The sequence below is a fragment of the Rhinolophus hipposideros genome, assembly GCF_964194185.1.
Source record: "Rhinolophus hipposideros genome assembly, chromosome: 1".
NCBI classification, from domain to species: Eukaryota; Metazoa; Chordata; class Mammalia; order Chiroptera; family Rhinolophidae; genus Rhinolophus; species Rhinolophus hipposideros.
This window is the reverse complement of record NC_138047.1, coordinates 45,193,350-45,218,542: the sequence shown is the minus strand read 5'-3', so window position 1 is coordinate 45,218,542 and position 25,193 is coordinate 45,193,350. Positions and strand designations below refer to the sequence as shown.

Genomic DNA, 25,193 nt, shown 5'->3' with positions numbered 1-25,193 from the left:
AATGTATTTTATATTAGTGGGATTATACCATCCTAAAATTACATTATCATATTCCACCCTTGTTTACTTTGAAACCACTGTAATAAAATTAAAAGGAAAAGTCATTTAGAACGTAATTTGATATTTCTGAGTAAAATATGATTAATGTTTTATTATTGTCATATGTTTCAATTATTAAGTATTAAATTATAAAAATTTCTTAGAAAAATAAAGTCATATAATATAAATGTAAATATTATAAACAACAGATAATATGGCTATATTTTTACTATGAATTTTAATGCTATTAAATATTACTACTAAAAGCTATATTGCTACATTTTGTCCATATGAAATTTATTAAGAAGATGAAATGAACCAAATAAATAAAATAAATGACTTAAAATATATCATAAACATTTTCATTCCCATGCCTCAATATCCCTATAATAATACTGCAGATTCTAGAGCACACACCATATTAAATTTTAATCACAGATTTCACATTACTGATGAACTGTGTATGAAAATAGGCCAAACTCTGTATAATAAATCAAAATAAATAAATATTAAATCAATGACTGATAAAACTTTAATGATATTATCTCCACAACTCTGTTACGCAGATTTTTATAACTCAATATGATATGGTCAAAGAACTAATTTACATATGAAACATTAAGGGTATCAATTGTGAGAATGAATAATGAATTATTATGTTGTACATAAACAGCTACAAACTTTTAGCTTAGTACCTCCCTCTATTATAAACATGAATTGGTAGATTTCATGCAAGTACGATATCAAATTTTGGAATCTTATAAGCAAATAATATCAATGTATGATTATTTATTAATATTAATATATGAAAAGAAGTATATCATAATCACTGAATGCATGGACTTTTGAATCAGCCTACAGGAGTTTGAATACCAGTTGAGCGTTTTACTATTAACTGCAATGGTGGGCTAATTATTTAACCTCCCTGAGTCTCACGTTCCTCATCTGTGAAAATGGAGATAAATATAGAACTTCTTCCTAGGGATATATTGTGTATTAAATAAAGGGCTTGGTGCTTTTATTTAATACACACAATTCTATGAGAAAACACAAAAATTTAATATACAAAAGTACTATATAAATATTTGGTATTACAATTGATGTTGTGTATTGACCTTCTGACCTCAAAAAAGGGGCTACAGGGAAAAATACAAACAGAGTGCTACATTAGGTTTCCTTTTAACTGTTTTGTATAATAAGTAGAAATCTAAAAAGGAATAAAGAGTCGCTGTTTCTTTCTGAAATGATCTTTAATATTTATATTTAAAAAGCTTCAGTTTATACAATGTTTCATGTTAAGATTTCTTTAGGATCCTATTAATTTTGACGTTCTCAATTTAAATGAGGTATATCCAGACTTCTAATGAACATTAAAATAGAAATCCAGATTTCTCTGGATTACATGAGAAATCTAAATTTAATTCATAAATATATTGTATCCTCAGTATTGAAAAGTCCCCTAAGTTACTGCAATGTTTCACTAAATGTAATCATTTGACCATGAAGAAATGAATGAAAGACATAAAATCATATGGTAAATATGCATTAAAATTCATTATGATATATATGATCTAAAATTGGACTTCATGAACATTTTTTATGATTTTTTTTGAAAATTTGAAACCTTGATTGGAAGGATCAAATAATTGACAAGATATCCATATAAAGAGAAAGTTGCATTTTTATTAACTTTTATCTCATAATCAATGAAAACATAGCTTTAGTTAGTAACATTTTAAGATTCTTAAAACATTAGCAACAGTTGACATCTTTTATTTATTGATACTTATAATTTATATCAATCACAGTGTTACCTGGCTCACTATAGGTGGGAAAATATTTTTTAGACATATACAGAGTCTTAGAACATGTGACTCTTTAGAACATGTCGACATGGCTGATAAAATATGGTCATTGTAATGTAAGGAGATGAAGTACTGTAAACAATCTATTACATTCTTTCAGAATTTATTTTTTTAACTTAGAAGTTGCACAAACTTTTAAGTTAAGAAAAATAAGTCAGGAAATTAATAACTGACTGGTATTTTTGATATTCTTGCCAAATGTGTTTTGACAAGCTGAATTGTTGTTATACTCTTTCTCATACTATATGGCAGTATCACCTCTCATTTCAACAATTCACAACAGAAACATTCATCATACCCCACCTGTAAATACACACTTTATTATAAAATGCTTGTAAGAATAACTAAAACATAAAACAAGCATGACTGAGTATTTAAAACAATATGTCTGTACTTACTAAAGATTCCAATAAATGGAACCAAGGGAGGCACTGAAACACAATAGGAAGCAGACACATTTTATTTAATTTTCAACAAGTAACTTAACCTTCATAAACTTAGCTTACTCACCTCCACAATAATTAAAATAATCTCACTAATATCATTTTAGAGTTGAATTGAACCAAGGAAAGAATAGTCGATGACCCCTAGGTAATGAATTAGTAAGAGCTATTGAAGAGCACTCTGAATTCTTGAGTTTATCATTCATATGGAACAGTTAAAGTCCACTGTAATTATCTGGTAAAGAATTTGAAGTCACTCTGCATAGATTGTGCACAAATGCTGGTTATGCGGACTGTGAGAAGGCCTAATTAATGACCCAAGATCTCTATTTTAAATCTGCTTTTAATACAAAAGCCCTGTTAGATATGATTGTTCCTATTAAATTTGTTACTAGAAATTTAAGTATAATATTCTTAAAGTTATGTCAATGAGAAAAAAAATTAAGAAATGTTATAGAAAATTTAAGCAATATAATAAATCCAATTTTGTAAAAGATATATAAAAAGCTCTAAGCAAAGTAAAATATCTTAAGTCAATCACATTTTAGGTCAAAGGGTAGCCTCAATAAATTACTAAGAATCAACATCAATCAGAATGTATTCTCTGATGATAATGAAATTAAATTAGAAATCAATAACTAATAAAATATTCATACATATCCACCTGCTGCTATATCTTCAAAAATGTCTCCAGCGCCCAAACATTTTACAAATAAATATTATCTAATATTCAAATAACAAATAATATTTTTGCTCATATAGGTTAGGCTTATACTATAATGAAGAAAAACATTTTATGAGACTACTACTATAACTTACCAGGTAAGGGCAGTTTAAGACAATGAAAAATAAATTATAAGAACATTTTATATAACAATTGACATAAAAACCATAGATAAACTGCAAAATAGCAAAATCCAATGGTCAATAAACATCATGATTAAGATTTATCTCAGAATGGTAAGAAATATATTAGAAGTTTAACAACCGATTATGAAATTTATGTGAAAGTAGGATAAAAAGACCATGAGTAGTTAATGCAGTTTTAAAAGAGATGATCAAAATGGCTCACTCTACCAGATATTAAACATGTTCTGCTAATAATGTTGTAATAGTAGAGTAACAAAGTGTATGTCCATAGAACAGAAGAGAGAGCACAGAAATACAGATTTGATAAAGGATAGTGTGGCAGCACAATTCTGAAGGAAAAGGATGGATTATTTAGCAAATAATGCTGGAAATTTGGCTTATTATTAAAAAAAAAAACTGTCCCCTAAAGATATTAAAGATATTAATGTGAATTTTAAAACTCTAAGACAAATAACAGAAAATGTAGAAAGGAATTCAAGGAATATACATATTTCTTAGTTTTGGTATAAAAGGATTTCTGTTAAAAGACCTCAAACGCATATACCACAGAGAAAAATGTTGACAATTTAACTTTATATCTTTCCCTGTAAGAAAGGCAAAATTAACAGGGACATGACAGTCTGGGATAATATTATACAATGGCAGAAGTATTAAAATTTAGAGAGTAAAAGAAAAAAAAGTAGAGGAAAGCTAACAAAAAAAATGGGAAAAAATTAAAACATTAAAAAAAATCTAGTAGAAACAAATGAGCATAATAATTTTACTAATAGAGGTCCTGTGAGTATTAACTGAGATGTTGCGTATTTGCTGTTTCATTATTTTGCTTTATGAAAGTTACTGAATGGGAGATCTGGCAATTTTAGAAACCTTGCTACAGTTAATTGAACATGGTGTAGTAAATTCAAAGACGGCAGAACAATCAGAGAATTTCAGTGACAATGACTATTAGAAAACATTCCATTTTTTGACTTACATCTTGGTATATGTAATAAATAAATATACGGTCATGTCAATATTTTTGCTGATAAATTTTTATTTTTTATGCTCACAGCTTGTTTTCTTAATCTAATAATTTAAAAAGTTTTAAATTACAATTTGAGACTATCAATCTTAGTTCTGGAACTGAGATGGCTGTTGTGTTAACACAATGAAGTGTCTGATTTATAATATCCACTTCCATAGAAAACATTCCAGATTCTAGAATGCATACTCAAATGGCACATTTATAAAAGTGTCAAGGCCTTTGACGACAGGCCTTTTAAAAATACATAATTGTGTGTAGTGGGAAAATCCAACAATCATTGGGACTCAGCCAAGAAAGAATAGATTAGGAAATTTTCAAGTATGGGCTGAGGAGTTCAAGCCACTTAACATTCCATTTTACTGTCTGCACATTGTAATTATACATCCAATGATATAGTACATAGTCTTTTATTTAAAGTAATTATGACTACATGCTTTCACCAATTTTAATGTGAGCTAAAGAAGAAAAAATTCAAAATAATACTCCTGTTAAAAACATTCCTAGAAAACAAGAGAATAAGAAAAGCTGAAACCTGAAACATATTACCTTATTGTTGTTTTACTTAAATGAGGTATTCCCTTAGAAATAGGGAAAACTGATATGAACTCAGAATATGTTGGTAAGTTTTTCAGTCCATTTGAGAAGTCTACAACCTTTGTGATGATTAATTTAGGATTCTGTGATCATCTATTTATTACATTTAATCATAGAGCATTTGTTTCTTTTTATGAATTGGTATATATCAGTAATTAAATAGCCTGATCTGTTATTTTTAAGATTTATATATCAAGACGTATATATGTTGGTATTTTTCTAGAATTTGGGGAGAACATGTATGTACCTAAGGCAGAGTATAAGTAGTGTTGTCACCTATCTCAGGGACTTTTCCACAGCTACCGGGTAGGACTTTATTGACCAAGAAGGTAATTGACCTTGAGAAGATAAGAAGTAATGAATTTGGACAACAAAAATGGTTACACGATATTCCATTTATTCTAACTTTTCTTTTTATATCTCTTAATCCAACACAACTTTCCACTATTTCCCTTCCTCCCTAAAAATTCCATCCTATCCTTTCAATCCACAGTACAATATCAACAAATTCCCTCGTATCCTAAACTTCATCCTTGGGCATTTCTGTCACCTTCATTCTCTAAGTAAAATTCTCTCTTGCTAACAGTGCTTTCCCTGAAGACTATACAAACTCTAGTATTGGTTCTCTCACAACCTTCAAGCAGTAGAAGTACTAATACAGAGTCATAATTTACCTTTTGTCAAAAAAACGAGCTCCTTTGCCATCAGATATTTGTTTCTACCCTTTATTCCTTCCTATTTTTCTTATTACTAACATCTCTAGACCTTCTGTTTATCTGTCTCTCCACTTTTCACTATACATCACCCCCTTCAAGTTAATACTTTCCTCTTTGGAAATCCTATGATCTCTTATTTTCATACGTATGTTTCTCCTTTAATGATTTGAAAAAAAAAAAATCCCAACCCTCGGTATGTGAACTTTGCTAGAATAATATCACACAACCATGATTACTGAAAACATTCTAAACTCCTACCAAATTTCTAATGGCAGTTAGCAATCTCTCAAGCCAATTTTGTTTCCTAAGAATATGCTTTCCCATTCTCTGTAAGGCATATTTCACATGTTCCTTCAATCTCAAACTTTCTTCTTATCCCAAACCCCTCACCTGAATATTGCCTCCCATTTCCTTAAAAAAAAAAATTAGAAGCAATCTGATAGTTGCAAATGCACTGGTGCACTGACCAGACCTCACAATCCCTTGTACAGCTCCTGAAGCCATTCCTGCATGCTTAGCTGTGAAAGGCTTGCCTCTGAAACCTACAGATGATTGTTCTTGGATACTAGAGCTGCTATGCCCATACAGCCAAAAGTGCTTGGGGATTCACATTCTATTCCCATCCTTGAGAAAGCCTGCAGTCAATTATAACAGGTATGGAGTTACAGGATCCCAGCTCCTTGGCCTAAAGAATGGAGAAATCTAAAGTGCAATTTACACTCCAGAACTTCCATTTGGATCAGGGTCAGTCTGAGATGTCACACAAAATCACAACATTACATTGCTCCTTCCTCTTACCTATCACTTCCCCTTACTTTCTTACTGTTATCTTCTGAAAGCACTTCCTTAATAAATTGCAATGAACCCTTGGTTCAGAGTCAATTTCTGGGAGAACACAGCCAAGGGTAGTTTCAGTAATGTTCTCATCTTTTGAACACCAAATCTATCAACTACCTTCAACATTACTCACACACTCTGTGTTCCCTTCTATTAGAGTGAAAGAAGTATAAAGCCAACATGTCCACTCATCCTGATTCTTCACAAGAACTGTGCTGCTGCAATGATTGTTCTCTTTCCTCCTTCATAGAGAAGGAGACATTCTCTATTGGCTTATTCTCATCAGCAAACATAATTTACTGTTCCTTACTTTAAACAAACAACCCTTTTTCCTAGATCCCAGAGATTCTCCAAGAATCCTGTGTGTTATTCTTTACTAAAAAATGTATTAAGAGTTTCCTTACTGGTAATCCACGCTTGATCACCTCACATCTTCTTAAAAGCTACTCTATTCATGCATACTTTCCCCATAACTCCACAATGCACCTGTCATTGCCAAAAGCATTGTGAATGTTTTCCATCTTATCATACTTGACTACTCAGCAACATTTTACAAGTGATTGATTCCTCCCTTCTATTCTTGGCTTCCATGACATCATGTTTTAATATTCACCTCACAGGATGTACTTTCTGAGTCACCATTATCAGAATAACATTCTTCTTGGGTGGTTTCATTCAGTAATTCACTCTAAATATTAGGAACTCTGAAATCTCTATCTCTAATCCTGACGAGACTGTTGTGACATTAAGACTCCTGACAATTAGAATTTACTAGCTTGGTTTTATAGTTCATAACTTAAAGTATTAACATAATCACAGGGTTTTAAAGATGGGGCTCTTAGTGATCATGTAACCCAATCAATATTTGGATTTAAAGCTTCATAACCACGTCTTCAAACTAAAATGATGGTTTTTGAAAAGAAAAAAAATCATGAATAAGTTTAATTTATTTATAGATGTGCAACGTGATTTGACAAAGAGTAAAGGTTAAGAAAATAGACTCTGATGCCAGAATGCCTGTTGGAATCCTAGTCCTGGCACTAACTAGCTGTTCAGGTCTTAAGGTGAGTTAATTACCCTCTTGGAAACTTCCAAGTGTTACTGCAAAGATTAAATTTACACATGTGGCTAGCTCATGGTAAAACTTCAGTAAATTCACTATTTGTCTTTTTGTTTTGCATATAATTTTAGATAGATACAACACATAAAATCTCAAGTTGATATTAGATCAAGTGTAGCTATTACAGTTGATTTAGGGGCAGAATCAAGAATAGCTACCTTTTAGTTTGGAACCTATTACTAAATTTTTACTTATAGTATGTGAGTCAAACACAATATACAATATCCAAATTAACATTATCCACAAAATTTTACTTTAAATATCTCCAAGAAGTATTTGAAACTTGAGTTGATTAGGATTTGGAGGCTAAATTCTTTCACCCCAATATTACTTATTCAAAGTTTCTCATAGTACAATTTTATAATCAGTAAGTCTGGGTCAATTTTTAGAAAAATTTATAAACATATACTAATGATTGTTCTAAACAAAAACTTCAATTTATATTAATTTGTGTCATTTTAAATAGAGCTATGTTAGAAAAAAATGTATTTATAGTTGGTCCTGATTACAGTAACCAAACAAGCTTTTAAAAGCTACAATATTATGATATCAATTAGATTTCATGTGTATTTCACTCAGCCTTTGGAAATATTAATATTTTCCATTTAAGATTTTAAAGAACTATGATCTTAAATAATCACTGGGTAAAAATTGGCTTATTTATTGAAAAAAACAATCTGCCTGGAAATAATTAAAAGTCATTCAAATGCTTTTATTAATATTTAGAATCTACAGCTCCAAATCTACTCATTCCTTGTTTAAGTGTTTATGAACTGAAACTACATTTAAATAAATATGTTAAAAGTGAATGAAATCATCTTATATTTGTTTCACACATAGTGTATATGATTTAATTTTACAAGATTGAATTTGACTAGATATTGCTAAATATATGTACTTGCTTTTGAACTTGACTCAAATGTTTAAAATCCAAGGAAAATAAATAGCAATGACCATTTAAAAATGAACAAAAAAGATAAAAGAGAGTAAGTTTTAAAAAATTTCATCCCCAAAACATAACTATTACGATTCTTCCATTAATTATACATATATATATATATATATATATATATATATATATATATATAAATGTGTACGTGTATATATGTATGTGCATTTATATATATGTATAATTAATGGAATTAATAATATATGTAATGGAAGGGTATATATGCAATTCTTCCATTAATTTTATATATATATATATATATATACATATATATATATATACATATATATATATATATATATATGTATATATTCAAAACACTAGAATGAGTTCTACCTCACAAGGAATTTGGAGACAAATGAATTACAGTAATTAAATGTTCTCATTTTCATTTTCATAAGACTTCAAGAAATTTTCATTATGTAGCTATATCCATGGTAGCATATTCATAATAGACTTGGTTTTTACACTTTTTCAAGGGATAGAGGTATAGGATAACTCAGAAAAAATTATATACCTAGATTGTTCTGTCACTAAAATATTTATGAACATAATGTGGGGCAAGCCATTTTTAAGAAACAAATTTATAAGAATGCATTCATCATACTGATGTCAAAAATTCAAAATTGTTGTGGTATAATAATAATTAAAAAAAAAAAAAGTTAGTCTTTGTCCCTGGTTTCTGGTTTCTGACACAGAGCTCCTAAAACCCTTGGAATCTCCTGAATGATCACAGTGTATTTTGTATCCTAATGAGATAATGGAGGCTGGATAAGAGAGATGGGGATGATTGAGGGTGATGGAAAGGACTAAAGCCTCCCAAAATCCAAGACAAGATTAGAGGATTGGAATTTTCGAGATCCTTTATAATATCCTTAATAAAATTTTATAATACGTAGCTTTGTATTTTATTTTCAGGAAGATAGCTAGGTAAAAAAAATATATTTCTAAGGAATCAAATATATAATAATAATCAAATTATTATTTCTTGAGGGATAATCAATTTTGTCACTTGGGTAATTTTCATTCTTGATTAACTCTTGTCCAAACTGTATAACCTATTTTGTTTCTTAAATTCATGAAATTACACATAAAATTTACTTAATATGCTTAAAATATATTTACTTGTTAATAAAGTACTTGGACATTTGCATTTTATGGAAAGTATATAGATTGTGTGGCTATATCCAAGGTACAATATACATAGTATATAATACATACACACACACAGATCTTATAAGCAGAATATTAAGTTTATAACCTGTGTGTGTGTGTGCATGTGTGCGTGTGTGAAAAATAGATTACACAAAACTTGTAATAATGTTACATTTTTCAAGATTATATAATTTTCCATGTAGATGAATGTTTCTACAAGCAATGAGTACTTACTGCTTATGAGTCATAATAATTTATCACATTACTTTAAAGGAAAACATCTGCTGGTTAATAAGTCATGAGAGCTCAGTCCTAATTTCATCACATAAAGGATGAACTGTCTGTTCCCCTTCTTATCTAAGACTAGCCTTTACTGTACATTAGATCCTCCTTTGTCTACTCAACTATACATACCATGAGATCTTGCCTTCTCTTGCCAGCAACCACTAACTTTGTTCTTACCAGATTACAAGAGGCTATATTACCTCTCATGCTAAAAACTAACCAATCAGCAAAACAAAAAACAAAACAAAATAAAAAAACTCCCTTGACCCAGCATTTCCTTCCAGCTGCACTCTTATTTATAGAAAAAGACCTGAAAAGAGTAAATTCCTGTCTTCCTATTTTACTTCCAACCTACTGTAATAAGGTTTCATCAACTACTCTGCCAAAACAGCTTTTGCCAAATGCACAAAGACCTCCATATTGCTAAATCCAGTGGTCAAGTCTAAGTACCACTTTCAAATGAAATGCTTGATTCACCTAGCTTCCAGGATCTCTACCTTTCTCCTATCACACTGGCTGCTCTGTTTACATCTACATTGCTGGCTCTGCTTTTCCAAGATCTCTGAAAGTTAGCATGATCCAAGGTTTCAGACCCCGGTTTTCTTATTTTACTTGTAATATCAATCCCTTTATTTTACCCAGTCTCATCGGTTTAAAATAAAATCTACCCTGACCCATTCTCCCAAGTATGTAGCCAGTAACTATACTCTTACATTTAAGGAGTAGCTGAGGAGCAGCTGTGTGTGGGACGGGTAGGCAGAGCTTGGATATTTGGGCTGGAGTGTCCATGTCTACATGCCGGTGTTTGAGACCCCATGTGGCATGAGATAGAACTGGAGGTAGGAAGAAAAGGTAAATAGGTACTGAGCCTGGGGCCACATCCTGGCATGAAACTCTGAAGAGTCCAAGGATTCTAAATTCAATCCTGGTCTTCCAGGTGGTTGTGAAGATTTATCTGTCAGAGTAGGAGATGAGGGCATGCTTCATTTATTGTTATATTTTGTACTCTGGTCCTGAGCTCTGCAAATGTTGACATTGGCCTGTTCCCTTCCACAGGGGTCTGAGCCTGTCCTCTTTGCCAGATCTGTGCTTTCCCAAATTCTCTTGTAGTGACAGGTTATCATGCGATTCAGACATGTGATGTTAGCAAGGGGCTTCTAAGAAATATTTTCCACCCTGACTATGAGAGAAAAGCCCATGAGGAGAGGCTTATGAAAAGAGGCTTCTTTTCTCCCTTCTTTCCTGCTTGTGAACACACTGGAAGGATATGACACTAGGAGGGAAGGAGTCATCTTTGGACCTCAAGCTGACACAGTGAATAATAACAGCCAACACGCTCAGGATGATAAAAGATGGAAAGAGCTCAGATCCTTACTAACTTCAGTGAGGTATTGAACCAACTCTGGAACCATCTATCTCTGGATTTTATGTTCCATAAGTCATCAATGTCATTATAATTTAGGCTACTTCATTGGTCAGCATTTGATACTCTCATTAAGGGCCATTCTAATAAAAACATACACTCTAATGACTAGTGGGAGAAACCATTCTGGCCAGAAAATCACTACCTCAAATTTTTTGCCATAGCTGCTTACCACTTTTACTATTATTACTTTTTTTCAAATCATCTCACTTTGCTTCATGTTTTAAAAGGAAATAAATGATGGCCATAACTAAAAACAAACAAACAACAAACAAGCAAACAAAAAAAAAACAACCAGGATAATTTGCCATTATAGAAAATAATAAAGATATGTAAAATGAAAACACTATAGAAAATAAATACAATATAAAAACACTAAATACAAAAGTCAAATGAAATCAAATCTATAAACTGATAATCCTAAAGTTAAATCTCCAACTTTCACTATTCTAACTGCCTACTCAATATTATACTTCAATGTTTAGTAAGTCTTTGAAAGTTATGTTGTCAAAAAAAAATCTTTTGACAAACCTCTAATGTGTTTTTTTTTCTGCATTTTTCCACATCTCAGTAATAACATCTTACCCTTCCATTACCTCAAGCCAAAAATCTTATAATCACACTCCTCTATCTTACAGTCTATATAAAATAAATTAGCAAATTCTGTAAGTTCTATCTTTAACATGTATCAAAAATGTCTGGACTTCTCATTTATTGAATACATTAATGAATAATTAAAGGATAAAAACAAAATCCAAGTTCATAAATTTAAAATTAAATAATATATGTAAGCAATATGGAACATAAATGTTACTTAGTTACAACAGTTCTCATATTTCTGACATTCTTATGAAAATCTGTACTAAACTATTTTGGGGAAAAACATTTAAGTGCAAATTTTATAGTCTTATGAATAGTTAGTTTAGATTAATTCTGCTGTTGTATGCACCATTACTTCAGAAACATTGATTTCATAAAAAATATTCCAATTACCAAGCTTTCCCAAAGTCTGACTACACATTTCATGTAGGATACTAGGAAATCTGAGTCCAAGCTACATGTATGAGATGAAGGAGCTGCTAATTTTCCTGTTTTTATTATAAAGGAAAATTGTGTTTCCGTTAGGTAGCCTTTCAGGCTTTTTCAACCTTAGACTGACATTGATTCTTCTAAATCCAATATAAACCTAATTATCTGGGGGAAAAGTAAAATTATTATTTGATCTCAAGGTATAATGCACAGCAATTCTAGTGTGCCTGTGACAGTCATCCATCATGGTGTTCTCAAATGTCATCATTCTCAGTGTATGAAGTACGTCGAATACAGTAATGCATAAAACACTTGGTTCCTAGACAGATCATATGAGGATCTGAATGTATTTTAAAGAAAAGGCCTAAAAAAGAGGCCAAGACTTTTACAGTTCAGAAAATGTAAAACAAAGTTAAAACTTAAAGTTAAAAAAAGCCTAAGTAGCATGATACAGTGAGATTGGCAATAATACTTACAGAATGACCAGATTTGTGAATCAGTGGCTGAAATTCATTTTCCAAAGAAGTGAGTGTTAAATACTTTTAAATGCTGAAATTAAATTATTGGGCAAAGGACTAACTACTAACTTAAGAGGTCTTAATTTATTTGAAGCAAATCTAGTGGTATCATAGCAACACACAGAGCTCCAAACAGTGTTGTTGGAAATGTATTACATTTCAAATAAACGTGGATAATATACGATAATTTTATGGCACATTTCCAGTGTTATTTATCCACAGACCAAGGAAAGGGAAAAGGACTGGAGAAAATGATATAACAGACAAATGATACTCATTTTCAGAATATTCTTGAACATTATTTTAGCTTATTACGATAAATACATAAATCTATTATAGTTTCTGACTCTTTCCAAGAACTTAAGTGCTTGTGGTGTGTATGAACATTGGGAAGTATACCTGATAAAAAAAAAAGATTTGGTAAAACACATATTCAGGATAGTGTGCTGACCTAATAACCTTTTTATAGGAGAGACGGCAATTTTTAAACACACCTCTAAATATTTAAAATCATTTGAAGTCTGTGAAATTTTCATTAGAATTTTTTAGTTTTGGTGGTGAAAGATACACAAACCATGAATAAAATTACTTGAATGAAGACATAAGCTTTTTTTTTTTTTAAGTTAGCATGGACTACACTGAGTTTCCTTTTTAAAAACAAAAATCAGTATTTAAAAATGTTTACATCACTAGCAAATACTTTGAAAAGAATGAGAAAGTACTAAAAATATTTTCCTTAAAACTCCTCCAGAAAACTTTGAAGTAGATGAATATTTATTAAATACAACTCAGAACTAGATTTATCGTTCTCATAAATGTTTGAACTCATTTTAGGATATTCTCTGACTACACTATAAAGATGATACCACTTGAAAAGCAGGCTATAACTTAATATAATTTAATAATTACATTGTATTAATATAAATAATAATTATAATATGTTAATGCAAAGGGGGAAAATCAAAGCATTAAAATATTCTTGTGAGATGTTTGCATTTTTCAAGATTGTATCAATTTGCTTTTCTGCTTTCAACGTTTTAGAACCCTACTATCCTTAACTCCCTAAAGGACTATGGTAATACTAGTCTGAATGTAACTCTCACTTAACTATTTCTACCAATATCTGGAAACAGTCCTCAAAATAAAGTTACCTTCTATAGGAACAAAATAAGTTATTATGGATACTGGTAAGGTAAAACATTTTTCTATTCATTCCCGAAGCTATTCAGAAGCCTTAGATTTCTTCACATATGGTAGGTGTCCACTCACTGAGGGCATTTCTTTTATTTTCCTAAGAACTAACTAAAGAACTTGCTATTTTTTAATCAAATGAGCATTTCACTGTTAGAGCCAATTCTTTCATAGTAAGTTTGGCATTAAAAAAAAGTATTCCATCATTGAAATTCTTAATGACACCATATGGTAAACAAAGCTAGTCAAATTTTAATGGGATTTTGATAACAAGTTGAGCAAATTTCATGATGAAAGCCATTGAGAGTTTACCCAGGAGAGTTGCATGGTCACATTTAAACTTTTCAAGATCATTCTAGCCGATGGAATGCAGAGGCAAGAATCAATATGTGAAAAGAAGTTAAGAGACCATGACAGTGGCCCTGTAGAGGTTGATGGTGTCCTAAATGGCAGCAGTGAATAAGGGAGAAGCAAACACATTTTAGGTAAAAGAGATATCCATGAGTGAAAGATCATGTATATAAAAGCAATACAGATTTGATAAATAAATGAATGGTTTTAGGAAAACAACAACTTCCATAAGGCCTTATATAGTGTGTCTTTTTTCTCTTAATAAACTGAACAAGGTGGTCTGCCTTATTCACCACTTAATGTAAATACAAAAAAACAAAAGCAAGAAAACATTAGTAATGTTTATGCCCTCACCCATATACTCAAAAAAAAAAATTGCCTTTTCAGATAAATGATGTTTATGGCTTTAAATAAACAGTCTCACATCACCCTACCTTTTAAAAATACATAGTGTATAGAACCTTATTTTTCTAAAATTTTTTAAAATGCCAGATTTTATGTTTTGTTTAATGTTCAAAATCATTATTCCCTTTCTTAACATTTTCTTCCCTTATCTAGTACGAGGCCCTACTGATTTCTTTATAAGCACTTCTTAAATAGTAAATGTACATTTAAATCAAATACAATGTCCTTCAGATTCAGGAAGTTCTAAGGAATATTTTCTTGAGACTGTTTCTTATTTTCTCTCTTCAACATTTCCCGATATCCTGCCGATGACCACCTTACCTACTGCATAGAGGAGAACAGGCAGAAATCCCTCAATTTACTGACCCACCCTGGTTGCATCAACATATGTACATCACACTTATTATTTCATCCAATCTCAGTGGGAAAGGGCCCTCCTTCCTGGCTTCTGGTAACTCAGGGGAATGGTGTCCTTCATGAAATCCAATGGAGTGGAATTACTCTGCCACTGTTCTGGATCTCATTCCCTACAGTTGTTCAGCTCACAACTGTAACAATGGTTCCTTCTTATATTTCTAACCACCTCTGTCTTTGGTTCTTGCCCATCAGTGCATCCATATTCATGTTTCTCCCATCTTAAAACCACCTTCTATATCACCTTTTCTAACAACTGCCCAATTTCTCTCCTTGCCCTGTTGACTTTTTAAAAATGCATCATCAAAGGCTGTTTATATTCCCTCTACTCATGTGATGGCTGGGTATGTTTCATTATTATGCCCATTTTAAATAGAACAGGAAGGCTCAGTAAGGTTAAATTAACTTTCCAAAGGCTACAAAGCATAAAGCAGTTCAGACAGAATTCTAATCAAGATATTCTTATTTAAGTCTTGACTTTGCAATATAAAGCTCAATGCCATCAATGCCATTAAATGCAATAATTGGCTTTTCTGTGTTTATTTTTCTAAATAGTAATATCACAAAGATTCAATCCTTATTATCTAAAGAAATACATGGAAATAATAAGAGAACAAGTTGATCTTTAAAAATATGTGACCTTACTAAGTGCATGACCTTTTTTTTTTTTCCTCCTGATTTTTAACCGGGTAAATTCTATTACAAAACAAATATTATTCACTTCTTAATGGTAGTACTTTAAAAATATAACATAAATGATGAGTAAAGTATTACTTGTGTATTATTTTATACTACAGAATAATACATACTACACAATAGATACTACAGAGTAATTTATACTAAAGTGAGTAAAAGTATGATACAATAAAGGAAACATATTTTATTTAATTTACCCAAATTCAATTTCATCAGGATGGAACAGTCCAAGAAACTAACACTACATTTTAGAAGGGCAGTCTAATTGTACATAATTCAACAATGGAATGACTATTATCTCAATTAAGTAATACTAAGAAATACAAAAGACTATTGCGTGTAGTAGATAATTCCAAGTTTGCTCCATTATACTATTCTTTTCTAATTCTTCAGCTATCCTCTTCAATTAATTTAGACAGATAATCTCTTCAACAAAATTAACCACTTAATGTCAATACACTTTTGTCACTGAAGTCTTTAATGTATTAATTTATTCTGTAAGCATTCATTGGGGATCTACCATAGGCAAGGAACCATGTCAGGCACTCAATAGAGAAAGATGGAAAATGGGTGACATAGCTTATCAGAGGCAGTTCAAGGAGAATGTCAGTAGCACATGAAAGTCACAGGTGACTTCAGGAAACTTCTGAAAGTACATTCATTTAAATTCAAACATTTAACCAAGTTAACACATATGCAAATTATATACAAATGCAGTTTAATATATAATGTATAAATGACTAAAGTACATCTAAACATTACTATCTTTCTCAAATGTCATAAAATCTAAAGGAACAAGGTAAATTTTTGGTTATATTGAGGAACCATATTTCTTTTCAGAAAATATGAATCAGTTTTTTTCTGTGTACATAAAGGAAATATAACAAATGTGGAAAGTAACATGAATATTTTCATTTCCCTGCATGGCTACGGACTTCTGAGCATAGACAAGCTGTAATTTGGTTTAAAATCCAAATCTGGGAAGTTAAAAGATGACTGAATGACTGAATAGATAGATTTCTGGAGGGAATTACCACCTAACAGGTAAACATTAACATTTATAAGGAGGGTAAAGCCTGGAGCCATATATTTATTTGGGAATGACAAAAAATGTGCACAAGCAGATACTTTGGTCAACATTGCTCAAGAAGTAGTTTGCCATAATCAGAAGTGTCTGGATGCTGATGGTAACCACTTTGAGCACCTCTTGTAATTGCAGAAGTCAAACGTGACTTGTATTCCTCTTTTGTTACCGGTGTATATTGAGTATTACAATTTTAATATAGTTTCCTTTGTTAAAATGTGTATACATTTTTGGGGCACCCTCTGTATTCCAAAGGATTTTACATTAGGGACTTCATGTTTCTCTTCCTCTCTCATGAGAAGAGGAGGGCAGCACTATAATAGCTCCTCTATAAACGTCCAGCTTAATAATTAGGGGGTTCCTCTCTTGTGGCATAGACTCTCTCTTCTGGTACTTGCAGATACCACCATCTGGTTCTCTTCACATTGCTCTGAAGGGGGATATGGAATGATATTGGATGTGCTTGTTGTCTAAGAAATAACAGTCTGCCTGGATTCAGAAACTTTGTATTTGGTTTCAAGACAACATAAATATATGTATATATTAAAAGCTTATATTGTAAATGAGAGTTTGGGGGAATAGTTTCACTGAAGACAGAGCTTCATTATATTTATTTTCAAGCAGATCAAGTAACCTTAACAGTGACTAAATGATCTTATTTATCCAAGACAACACACTGATTTTTATCATTTTGTCATAAGATTTCAATACAATTAAAAGTAAGCAGGGTTTACTATACCAAAGTAAGGCAGCCTAAAGAAAACAAAAAGAAAAGTCACTTACTTGATATTATCAAGACAGCCCGATTCAGGTTTCAGAATGGCAGTATGATGAAACATTTTATATAAAGCAATCCCAAGGAAGATTACATTAAGCTGAAATGTAAAAGGTACCGTTATGTAGCGTAACTGGAGTAGAAAAAAAGTAAGTCTATTCAGTATAACGGATGAGTTGTTCTGGGAAATTAGCTCCACTACACTTTTAAAAGAATTGGATCATAAATGATTGCCTAATATTTTAGTAAAGGCAAGAAGCCAGTTTAGGGAACTGGGATAGCAATGAGGTACAAAGCACTGTTATGCCAAATACAGGCAAATACTAAAATCAACATATTTTTGAATATCCAGATCAAAAGGAGTATAAAATGCTGGCTAAATTCTGATTTTAAAACAAACTAGGATTAAAGTAGAGGGAACCTTCAATGAAAGTGTTATATTACTAGAGCCATAGAAAGCATATGATTTAAAACAAAACAAAACAAAAAGCTCTAGCATAAATTCCGTATATTACAAGTATGTAAACTATATAGAAAACCACATGTTGAATTGTTGTTTATCACCAGATTTGTTTACATATGCCAGGAATTGGGATTGGAAAGTTAAATTATAAATCCCACTGATGTTCTCTAAATAATACAGATCTGCAATCCTTTATCAAAATCAAAAAGTCGGAAAAGTGAGAGTTTAAAAAATTTCAGTGGGAAGCCTAAATACCTAACGTGAACTGAACCCATTTGTGAGAACCTGATTTGAATGGACATAAGGCACTTCATGTCTTTGTTCGATTTGATCTGCTATTTTTTCCTGCTGAATTATTGTTCTGTTTGTGTTCAGAGTCCTGCCTACCCCCTACTCTGTTGGTTGATTTGTTTGATTTGGGGGAACTACTTGTTCCCCGCTAGAGATAATATATAATCTGCAGTACATGTACGATATTACCTTTCTAAACTCTGAATAATACCTGGATTCCAGAATATACCTGGCCCAAAGGATTTCAGAGAATGGATAGCAACTTTGTATTTTAAAATGATAAATATGTAAATGACACTGATATATCTAGATTAGGATAATTCATATTTGAAATCAGTATGCTATGAATCTAAAAATAGAAAAAGAAAGTCTGACTCCAGAATGCTTGTTTGTTTGTGCCATTCACAAATAAAATTCTTCTCAATTTTAAAGTTTTCAAGATTCATATGAAAAACAAAACTGGAAGGAACAATATGTTCCTGCCAGTTTTCCAATTTCTGGTTCTATTCATAATTCAAATTATCCAAATGAAAATGAATGGAAATGTACTGTTGTCAAACAAACTCATCACTGTTCAAAAATCTACAAAACCAAATGGATTATATTGGATTGGGCTCCTCAAGAGCCAATGCACTGTATGAAGTCTTGTAAATGCATGTTTTCTTCTCCCAGTCATTTTGATTAAGTATTTTGCAAATATGAAAGTAGACTACAATGAGTGTCTGATTGCTTGAGTTATGTAGGGTCAAATAAGTACATGCTTTTCCCAAATTAATCTATGTAAATTAAAGATAGCCAGTACAGGGATAGTGAAAGTTTTATTTCTTGACCTGGGAAACACATAGTTAATTACAGTTCTTACCATAATTATCAAGGTCGCTGGTCCTATAAAACTCCAAATGAAGTAGGTGTCAAGTCGGAGCCAACATCTGCAATGAAACACAAGGGAGAGAAGGCATTCAAAGGCTTGGTATGGGACATACATCAAGAGTGAGCGAATGACAGAGAAGAATGTGAGCTGTAAAGCATTCTACTGGGAGACAGGAAATATTACATTGCTTGTTCATTTAAATGCTGAATTACGTGCCCAATTTCTGACAGCACTATTGATGGAGCAAGATAATTATCCCTGGAGAAAGCAGGGGAAAAAAAATGGCACTGGGCCTATTTGCTAAGGCCTTTTGTCTGTCATAGGAATTTAAAAAAAAAAGAAGAGAGAAAGGAAAAGCCATACACACAGCCATTAAATCAAGTAGCTTTAAGCTATCCTTTTCTCTCCAATTATGGTGCTACATAACCTGTCTATCAGCTGTCAGGCAAAGTGACATTTTGCTGTCATGAAGCTCTGAGGAAATCCTGTACAAAGAAGAAATAAATTTGGTATCAGAAGATTGAAGTTTAATTAGGTTGGGCAGCCAACCTTTGAGAGTTCTTGAGTCTTAAAAAGTGCATTGTTACTCCTAGTGCTTCTGGGGTTGCAAATGATCCTCAGCATCCCATGAAGTTGATTCATGACCCAAAAGTAAATTATTAATCACTTAATTTCAGCTACATTTAATACACCCCCAATTCTTAAAGCCTCTGGGAAATTACATTTTCATTCTTCAGGATGACAGGAAGACAAAATAGAAGTGACTAGTTATGTGAAACATTAATGTAAATTTTGAACAAATTACATCTGATGTTAAAAATCATATCTTGAATTATTTGTCATTTTGCTATATTTGAGGCATAATTAAAAAAAAATAAAACATCTCCAGTTGAAACTATTCAAGAGTGGTTTGCTAAGTGGTCTAAAACTGCAAATGCAAAGTATGGGAATATGCTGAGATTTTAATAAAAATGTTATTTAAATCTCAGGAATAATAGAATATCAGAAACACTATGAAGAAAGGAATTTATAAATGTCCATCAATACAGGAATTGGTAAATAGAATGTTTTCTGTTCATATGATGGAATGATATATTACAGTTAAAATGGAGGATGCAGATCTTTATATATCAGAAGGACAGATCACAATAACAAAGTTTAGTGAAAAAGCAACATGGATAATCTAAACCACATACCTTTGAATTGTGTATATATACTTAAAATAATACTCACATTGTTGACACATACATACATGCATGTAATTTTGTTTTAATTGAAAAGGGAAAATAATCACCAAACTCATGTTAATGGTTGCCTCTCACGAGAGTAGAGAGGACTAGAAGTGGACCAAAGGGTCTTTAGTTATATGTTTTATTTTAATAAGTATGAAAAGCAGTGTGCTACAATACTAATAGTTTTAACACCTGAGTGATATAGGCCATGATGTTTATGTGTTTTTTTTTAACTTTTCTCTAATATTTACATTTTAAACAAATGTTAAAAGCTAGATTGTTAAGCAAGGCCCCCCAAATTCCATAAAAAAAAAGTCAACTTCAAAATGATAAAACCTGACTGCCTTCTATTTAAAGAAATGTAAACTAATTTCAATAGAAGAGTATTTGTGCTCCAATAAGAAAGTGACCACAAGATCATGTTTTTTACATAGAAAGATAATTTTTCTTTATTCAAAATAAACATCATAATCTTATTAGAAAAATAATACTATTACTAAAGCAATCAGTACTTAAACTGTTAGCCATTAGTTCGTTTAATTGGTTATCTTTTTGTTGTGCTGTTGTTCCAAAAATTTGGTCATGGGAAATGAGAATGTGGTGCTGCCAATAAGTAGAAACAAACCAGAGAACTTCAGGGTGAAATATAAACATTGTCTTCATTCTGACCTTAAAGCTATGTTGGGGTGGGATAGGGGGAGAAGGGGTTACATTCATGGGGCTCTTTAAATTCTCAACAAGGACCATCTTTTCCGTCAAGATAAGAACAGTTAAGGACAAAACATGAACATTTTCCCAAATTAGTGCACACACACACACACACATACACACACACACACACACACACACGAATGTTGCTAAAATTATAACAATATTATACAATACTGGTAATACATTTAAGAATTAATGTTAATAATACAGTCTTGTTCTTTTGTAGGTCAAACAAGTTTTTGAGAGCTAATCTGAGCACTAAAACACATTTTCAGCAAATTCTTTTAAAAGGAAAATGTGCTTTAAGAATTTCTGAAAAATGTTATTCTGCAGACTTCTTTAAAAATAATTTTAATAACATTATTAGAGTGTCTTGACCTAAGTAGGGAATTTTGAAATTATAAGTAATCTCACTAAAGGTTTTGTTAAAATAATGTCATTGAATTTTAGCCTTACAATGCTTTACTGTTTTGAAAACAGTCTCAGCAAATGCTTTCTTTGGAAATAAATGTGCTTTTGGCAATAGTGATCTCTAAATGAGGAAGTGAAATTACTTTATAAGTTTTTATATTTATTCTTTAAGGAAATTCTTCAACATCTTCTTGGTACAACAGATTTAAATTCCCTTCAGAACTGAACAGTGAAAAAGGCAATATGAAACACTTAAATGTACTCAGTAAATCATCCCTCCATGAGACTTGCTGGGCTTGACTATCTTCTGGGCAGTGTGGCAAGGATCCCTTTTCTAATTGGATTGCCATATGGCCACACCTGCTGTTGTTTTTGGCCACATGCTGGCTTTCTCAAACCTTTCTGTATTTCTCTTCTTTCCCATTAAACTACCTTAAAAGTTTGTATGATTCCCTCCCTGCGTTCCCTGTGCCAATGTTGAAAGAATTCACTCCAGTTTTAAGGTGGAGAAGGTGCATATTACATAAGTAAAACATTGGTTGGGGTATATATTACATGCCTGGGCACATATATCTCACTTCATAGTATTCTGTAAGCCCAGGCCATTCAGTGTCACTTGGATATAATGCAAAACTACTGTTTAAGGTAAGACCAGGCCAGATTTGCAAAACAAATATTAGAGGAACAACTTGCTGCCTGAACCACAATAAAGACCAGCTTGCAGATGGCCAGATTGACCTATTAAAGAACAGGATTTATCTGAAAATGCTTTTATCCACTAAGCAACCTTAAATTTGTGAAATAATTAATTTTAATAGGCAATTCTTATTTAATTTTTAAGATACATCTATTTCTTTTTTAAATGCAATACAGTCATATATACATAACATATAATATGTTTACAGTCGTACCGCAACACAAGAGATGCCTTGAAGTTGAAAAATCAAGTGCATTCTGACCACACAACATGTGTATTTGAAACAACATTTAAATATCTTAGGATACTAGATACATTCTGGAAATTAAAGGACACTTGTCACATATTATGAATGCTGAGTTCTCTTTTTTTGTATAATTTATATAATGCAAAGAAGTCATTAAAATTATTTTTGTAGCATTTTCTCAAATTATAAAAGCTATATAGGTCTAATATCCAAAATATACAAGGAACTCATGAAACTCAACAACAAAAAAACAAACAACCCAATTGAAAAATGGGCAGAGGACCTGAAGAGACATTTCTCCAAAGAGGACTTACAAATGGCAAATAGACATATGAAAAAATGCTCAACATCACTAATCATCAGAGAAATGCAAATAAAAACCACAATGAGATATCACCTCACCCCAGTCAGAATGGCTATCATCAACAAGACAAATAGCAACAAGTGTTGGAGAGGCTGTGGAGAAAAAGGAACCCTGATACACTGTTGGTGGGAATGCAGACTGGTGCAGCCGCTATGGAAGGCACTGTGGAGGTTCCTCAAAAAATTACAAATAGAATTACCATATGACCCAGCAATCCCTCTCCTGGGTATCTACCCAAAGAATTTGAAATCATTTATACATAAAGACACGTGTGCTCCAATGTTCATTGCAGCTTTGTTTATGGTGGCCAAGACATGGAAACAACCAAAATGTCCTTCGATAGACGAATGGATAAAGAAGTTGTGGTATATATACACAATGGAATACTATTCGGCGTTAAGAAAAGATGATATAGGAGCATTTGTGACAACATGGATGGATCTTGAGAGTATAATGCTAAGTGAAATAAGTCAGACAGAAAAAGCAGAGAACCCTATGATTTCACTGATATGTGGTATATAAACAAAAAACAACAAAAGAACAAGACAAATGAGAAACAAAAACTCATAGACACAGACAGTAATTTAGTGGTTACCAGAGGGTAAGGGGGTGGGGGATGGGTGATGAGGGTAAGGGGGATCAAATATATGGTGATGGAAGGAGAACTGACTCTGGGTGGTGAACACACAATGGGATTTATAGATGATATAATACCGAATTGTACACCTGAAATCTATGTAAACTTACTAACAATTGTCACCCCAATAAATCTAATTAATTAATAAAATAAATTAAAAAAAAAAAGAAAGCTGAAACTCAGGGAAACTAGGTGACTTGCCCCCCAGCCATGGCTAATTATTAGTTGAGGGTGAATTTTATTCTAGTCTGTCTGACTCCAAAATCCCTGAGGCTACCATGTGTTTCTCAAAACGAATAAAGATACAACTTATAAAATAAAAACTGGTTTTGTTGATAATTTTAAATTCTCAATGAGTGGATGAGACATTTATGTGCTGTACATAAAGGACAGATTGTTAAAACATGTCTCAAATAAAAATATTATATATTTCTAAATATAAAGTTATCTCTTAATGAGTTAATAATTTTTTTATTATTTTTAAACAGTTTTATTGCAATTAAAATTGACCCTTGAATGACAAGGGAGTTGGGGCACTGATATGTGCAGTCAAAAATCCAGATAACTTTTGACTCCCAAAAAATTTACTAATAGCCTACTATTGATCAGAAGCTATACCGATAACATGACCAGTCAATTAACACATATTTTGTATGTCATATGTATTATATGCTGTATTCCTACACAAAAGTAAGCTAGAAAAAAGGAAATGTTATTAGAAAATAATATCGAAGAAAAAATACATTCACAGTATTTATTAAAAACAATTACCTATCAGTGGACTTTCCTATCAGTTCAAACCCATGTTGTTCAAGGGTCAAATTTTAAAGTTACAACTCAAAGGTTTTTAGTACATTTAACAGTACAGTCTAGGGAACACAGTCAATGGTATTGTAATAGCTATGTATGTCAAAGGTGTAGTGGACTTGATAGGGTTATCACTTTGTGAAGGGTGTAAATGTCTAGTCATTATGTTTTTGTACACCTAAAACTAATAAGAAAATTAAATTTAATTTTTAAAAGTTGTGAAATCATCACTGTAATCTAATTTTAGCACCAAAATGAAACCGTGTACCCACCTACAGTGACTCTCCCTATTCCTAGAAATTCATATAAATGGGATCATACAATGTATAATCTTTTGTGACTGAATTCTTTTATTTAACATGTCTTTAAGGCATATTCAGTTTGAATCATATATCAATACTTCATTTTCATTTACAAATAATATTCTACCATATAGGCAGATCACGTTTTGCTTATCTTTTTTATCAGTTGACAGACACCTTGGGGCTAATGTAAATAAGGCTACTATGAATACTTGTGTACAAGTTTTTGAATTAACATATGTGCTTTATTTTTCTTGGGTAAAATACCTAGTAGTGGAATTACTGGGCCATGTGACAGTTATGTTTAACATTTTGAAGATCTGTCAAACTCTTTTACAAAGTAGCTAGCAGCAAACATTTTATACAGCCACCAGCAA

The 25,193-nt window shown here is 31.7% G+C and overlaps 1 protein-coding gene across 29 annotated transcripts in view; it reads right to left on the bottom strand.

Moving 5' to 3' along the window:
- Positions 1-25,193, bottom strand: part of ADGRL3 (adhesion G protein-coupled receptor L3) — a 744,191-nt gene that overhangs the window by 51,343 nt on the left and 667,655 nt on the right. For 19 of the 29 annotated variants that reach the window (XM_081060169.1, XM_081060171.1, XM_081060159.1 and 16 more), the window contains 2 exons: positions 19,400-19,466; positions 17,792-17,883 (listed from right to left, as the gene is read on the bottom strand). In XM_081060169.1, coding sequence (XP_080916295.1) covers positions 17,792-17,883; positions 19,400-19,466 — 159 coding nt within the window. Of the gene's footprint in view, positions 1-2,302; positions 2,336-17,791; positions 17,884-19,399; positions 19,467-25,193 lie in introns of all 29 variants that reach the window. The other 10 variants (XM_081060173.1, XM_081060156.1, XM_081060146.1 and 7 more) reach the window with 1 other exon arrangement.